The 5,385-nt window shown below is 32.0% G+C and overlaps 1 protein-coding gene across 1 annotated transcript; it reads right to left on the bottom strand.

Moving 5' to 3' along the window:
* LOC107639829 (ATP-dependent Clp protease proteolytic subunit 3, chloroplastic) lies at positions 2,552–5,322 on the bottom strand. Its single transcript, XM_016343443.2, has 5 exons — positions 4,916–5,322; positions 4,421–4,535; positions 3,732–3,907; positions 3,187–3,282; positions 2,552–3,094 (listed from the first exon to the last, which is right to left on the bottom strand). The coding sequence occupies exons 1-5, from the start codon at positions 5,213–5,215 to the stop codon at positions 2,801–2,803; spliced, it is 981 nt and encodes a 326-aa protein (XP_016198929.1). The 5' UTR covers positions 5,216–5,322; the 3' UTR covers positions 2,552–2,800.

Raw genomic sequence — 5,385 nt, forward strand, 5'->3', positions numbered from 1 at the left:
TTGCTCTTTGTATATGAACAAAAGATAGAGAAAGAATGGTGAATGGCGATTAACCAAACACCTCAAAAGCAACTAAAAGTCAATTTTCAACACCAATATATTCAATATGCTACGACGATTCGTATTTGGAGAAAGGGCTAATATGTCTCTATAATAATTCTCCAATGCAACGTAGTACTAACGTTTGCTACATCATCCACAAACTGACACATCATATAGGCAACTTTTTGCTAACTGGTTACAGGAGTCTAATTGTCCAATTCTTCTCGAGGATGAGGACCATTTAGAGAGTTTCGGGATAATTAGACTATGACATGTCCTATGGGCAAATGATTAGGGACAGTAAATGATATTCACTCTAAAAAGAAATGTTATTAAAATTTCAATTTCTCCCTCTAAAAATTTCAATCCCTATTCTCATTTTTTAGAAATATTGAATGGATTAAATTTTTTATCCCAAAACTAAAATTTTAGTTGTCTCTCAATCCCAGTCCAAAAAATAAACACGGCTTAACGCATTAAAAATGGGAGTTAGGGAAACGAATCATACCTAAAATTATCGAAGGGTAATTCTAAAATTAATTATCCTAAAAGAGCCATTCAAAAATAGAAATAAAAAAATAAACATTAAGAGAGAAATAGCCATTCAAAAGATGACGTAAACTATTGGTGATAAAAAAGAGGCGGCAATAGTGGCAATGACCATAATGATGATGGTAGTCGGGCATAAGACCATCTCTAGCAGGGAACTTATCCCAATCCCTATTTATATCCCACCTGTCATAAAAAGTAATTTCACATCAACTTTTGCGTCATAAACAGAAAATAGGAACTCAAAGCATCTTTCTCTTCTTCATTAGGAAGAACTAACTTTAGTCCCTATTGTGGTCCCACTTAATTAATTAATTAAAATTAATATAGTTACTATTTTTTTACAATAATATTAAAAAAAATTAATAACTTCATACATAATAATAATAAGTAATATATAATTCAAAATTAAACTAATTTGTAAAATTATATAAAGAAAAACATAATGCAAATCTATAGTTGACGACAAATATTGTGAAATTGACATATGTGTTCAATCAAGTCTTTTTTTATGTAAACAAATTTAATTAATTCTAATTTAATATAACATTATAAATAATATTTAATATTAATTTAGCATAATTATTTATATTAATTATGATTTAAATAATTAATATAAATTATTAATTAAATAAAAATATAATTATTAATTATATTTAATTTATTAATATAAATCTTTAATTAAATAAAAATATAATTATTTAATATAATTTAATTATTAATTTAATATATATGTTATATATTTTAATTTATTTTTAATTATTTGCCATGTGTCCAAATTTGATTGGAATGCAAAAGTCCCTCTTGAGAAGGGACTCCCCTTCTTGGTCCACGTGAAGGAATTGCATTCCTTTTCACTCTAATGCTTCAAAGTCCTTCTATGTCAGAGAAGGGACTCCACTTTTAAATCTATTGGAGTTGCTCTAAGACCATCTCCAATAAGAAACTCATCCCAGTTTTTGTTTATGCCTGTCATAAAAAGTAACTCCACATCAGTTTTTGCGTCATAAACAGTAAATAGGAACTCAAAGCATCTCTCTCTTCTCCATTAGGAGGAACTAACTTTAATCCCTGTTGTGGTCCCACTTAATTAATTAATTAAAATACTGATTGTTTCATAGGAGTCCCTGTTCAGAGGGACTCCTCCTCCTTGAAATTTGTGTGGGAACTCCCTTCCTTCCTACTCCAACGCATAAGCCTTTTTTCCTTCTGACATAACAGTAATTGGGCTTCAATTTTTACTCCCGTTGGAGATGCTCTAAGAGATGGATGAAAAAGAATTTAGGTAGTGGTGCCAAAGGGTTAGAGATCAAAATAATAGTAGTAAAAAATTGGGGACTAAAAATGGAGCATATTATGTTAGAAGAGTTAATTTAAAAATTTTAGATAATTTTTAAATTCAATTAATTTTATTAACAAAAATTCATCTTCTATGAGTACAAAATTATTTTTTTTAATAAATATTTCAGTTTTTTTTTTAATATTTATGAACAAAAATAGTAATTTACTCTACGCTAAAACTATTCTCTCATCATAGGATACCAAACTATTATCTCTTATCATAGGTTATCAGCATACTACCATTTGTAGATTAACTTCCTTTTCTATATTATGTTCAAAGCACATAGAAAGACTACAAAATAAAATTGGAATATAGAGACTTAGAGAGCGATGAAAGATAAATTGATTCATAAGATTTTCAAATGAATTATATTTGAAATAATCTCTAAAAAATAAAGTATAAATCATTTTGATCTCTTAAAAATATAATGACTTAATTTCATCCTTAAAAGAAATTCTTTCCTAAAGTAAAATTTGTCACATATCAAATTCTTAACAATAATATGTCAACAGAAAATTACCAAAAAGTACCAAGATCACATTGGTATCTTTTGAAGAATCGAATTAAATGCATTAATTTTTCCAAAAGCAAATCAACTCCTACATGATCAGAGACCAATTTTAACATTAACCCATTAAAACACTGTATTCAATATGGCATCTAATACCTGAAGCATAAAATAATTATCTGATAACTGATATACAGTTCTGGAACTTACAATGGAATGTCACAGCTATAACAAAGTGAAAAATCTCTTTTATCTAAAACTGGTGCTGATTAATAAATCAAGATAAAATTAGGATTTAAAAAAAGGTCTCATTAGGAATAAATAATATAAGCAATGCAAAAATTTCTTCTCTCTAAAACTCATACAGCAGCAGGTGCTTCGTTTTCCTGTTGAGTGCCTTTGTCATCATCACCTCCCTGAACTTTTTTGTATGCTTCCTCTAAAAACTTATGCTCTGATGGCAAATTCTTCTTCGCTTTTCGGCTTCCTTCAATCTTCCATAGCTCCCACACCCGAGTTCTTGGTGGTGGTGACGAGTCTGCAATCGGTGCAACTAGCCCGGGCTTTCCGTCATCTATAACTTCGTCAACTAAACCATATTCCTTAGCTTCCCAAGGATTCATAAAATTATCACGATCAGTGTCTAAGTCTATCTGCAAATGAAACAAATAAAATAAATGACGGGGAGAAACATATTTAATATATATAATTAGAAAAGATGATTGAGGTGCATCTGGAAACTAACCTGATCTACAGACTTCCCAGTAATCTTTGATAGTATCTTGTTTATCTTAATCTTGTGATATGCCATTTCTCTTATCCGAATGCTCATTTCAGTAGCCTGCAATCATGCTTATTATTAGCAAATATACACCATAAAAGAACCATTATTATGCATATGTGTAATCGCAGATAACTGGTCCATTACGCATGCCAATTTTCAAAAGATAACTCATCCTACATGGTGTAATCGCAGAGTAATTACACCAACATAACAATTCACAATAAATGGTAAAAATAATTCCATGTACAAATGTACTGTGTTTCCAACAGCTTTGTTTCTGCAGAATCATTGTAAGTTACATTTCTAAACTATTATTTACACCACTCTAATGTATCAAGACAAAAACACAAAAGGCATGTGAATCCATGCCAACTCATGATTTCGACAATTCAAGAACAAGAAAACTGACTTTCACCTATTTTTTTCTTTCATAGGAAAAATGATCCAACGTCCATGAAATCAAACTGAATTCAATAATTGATGTTGGGGGGAAGGAAAGGTCTTACTTTTCCACCAGCAGTTCCAAGTGGCTGATGGATCATAACTCTTGAATTTGGCATACAATAGCGCTTCCCTTTAGTACCAGACGCAAGGATAAATGCACCCATTGATGCCGCAAGCCCTACACAAACTGTTGACACATCTGCTTTGCATAACTTCATGGCATCATAAATACCCATTCCTATGAACACAGATAAAATAAGTTAAGAGCAACCACAAAAAGCCTACACGTATTACAGATTCATTAATCTGAACAATGCTCCAGATTTTACTAATACTCGGTTGACGTTCCCGTCCTATAACCGTAGATTCAACACGTTCAATATCTTATTCAGACAACCTTGAACCTTTCCTATGTAGCTTCAAATTTTCATAAGTATCTATCTTAGCTTGCCAATCACAAAGATCAACAACTTCTTTTATTGGTAAACAGATTAAGATATAACACAGATCAACAACTTACTTACTTCTTAATTGTACTTTCTGTAAGATATATAAGAGCATTGTGCTCAATACCATTAGCTTAGTGTCTTTTAAGATTTACCCCAACTAATCAATATCATACATACGACGTACTTATCCCTAAAAATTCCTCCTAGACTAATAAAGTTATGATATGCTAGCAAACGACTACAAAATTGAGCTGAAGAACAAAGCAAAAACATTGGGTAAGTGGAGCTTTGTTGAGACATACCAGCAGTGACAGAACCACCAGGTGAATTTATAAACAACTTTATGTCTTTTTTTGGGTCATCAGCATCCAAAAAGAGGAGCTGACTAATGATGAAATCAGCAGTCATATCATCCACCTGCTCATAACAAAACAGAAAACCATTTCACAAAACATAGCAACAAGTAATGGCATACTTCTTCAGTTTAGTTTCATTCCTTATTTTTACATCCCATGGTTCAGAAAAACAAACCCACATTAAAAAGCTCAAATATTTCTAATTTTCAAGAGTACCAAACAACATGCCCTCAGAAATTGAACACCATCACATCAATTTAAACCCCTCCTCCTGTCTCTTTTGTTTTGCTATGTTCGCCAAACAACGCAAATATGAAAAAGATGGCAAATTTCTCAACCAATTAATAAAACAAAACAAAATAAAAAATCAGAAAGACAAAGGGTACCCTTAAAATATCAAACATTCAGAGCGAGAGCAACGAAACCCCAAATTGATCGTACCTGAGAACCCAAAAAGATAATCCTTTGGCGGAGAAGCATATTGGTAGTGTCAAGTTCTTCGAGTCTGGGAAGCCGTGGAGAAGTCGTAGAAGCAGAGAAGTCATCATCGGAGACAAGCCAGTTGGAAGACAAGGTTCGTCTTGAGGCGTTAACAATGGAGAAGGATTTTCCCGTTCCTTTTTTGGAGGGAATGGGAATTTGGGAGTGTAAGAGGGTTTTGGTTCTTCCATGGCTGAAGGTGAAGTTAAGTGGGGTGCACGTTGAGGCCGCACCATAAGTTGCTGCTGCACATGCTTCCATCGTCTTCCTCTCTTCGCTCTTTTTTGGATGGTGCTAATGAGTTGAAGAGTCCCTTGGATATGTTCAACACTTCAACTTTAACTTGGGTTTTAGATTTGGACTCAAATTATTTCTTTTTTTATATATATATAAAAAAACAATAAAATGATATTTTTTTTTTATTGGGTGAC

Source organism: Arachis ipaensis, chromosome B04 (assembly GCF_000816755.2).
Source record: "Arachis ipaensis cultivar K30076 chromosome B04, Araip1.1, whole genome shotgun sequence".
NCBI lineage: Eukaryota > Viridiplantae > Streptophyta > Magnoliopsida > Fabales > Fabaceae > Arachis > Arachis ipaensis.

Excerpts from the sequence above, each read along its gene's own strand:
- LOC107639829 (XM_016343443.2), bottom strand. The coding sequence starts at position 5,215 with ATGGAAGCATGTGCAGCAGCAACTTATGGTGCGGCCTCAACGTGCACC. Across the intron at positions 4,536-4,915 it reads TTATCTTTTTGGGTTCTCAG|GTGGATGATATGACTGCTGA; the intron begins GTACGATCAATT and ends TGTTATGAGCAG. Across the intron at positions 3,908-4,420 it reads TGGTGGTTCTGTCACTGCTG|GAATGGGTATTTATGATGCC; the intron begins GTATGTCTCAAC and ends CTGTGTTCATAG.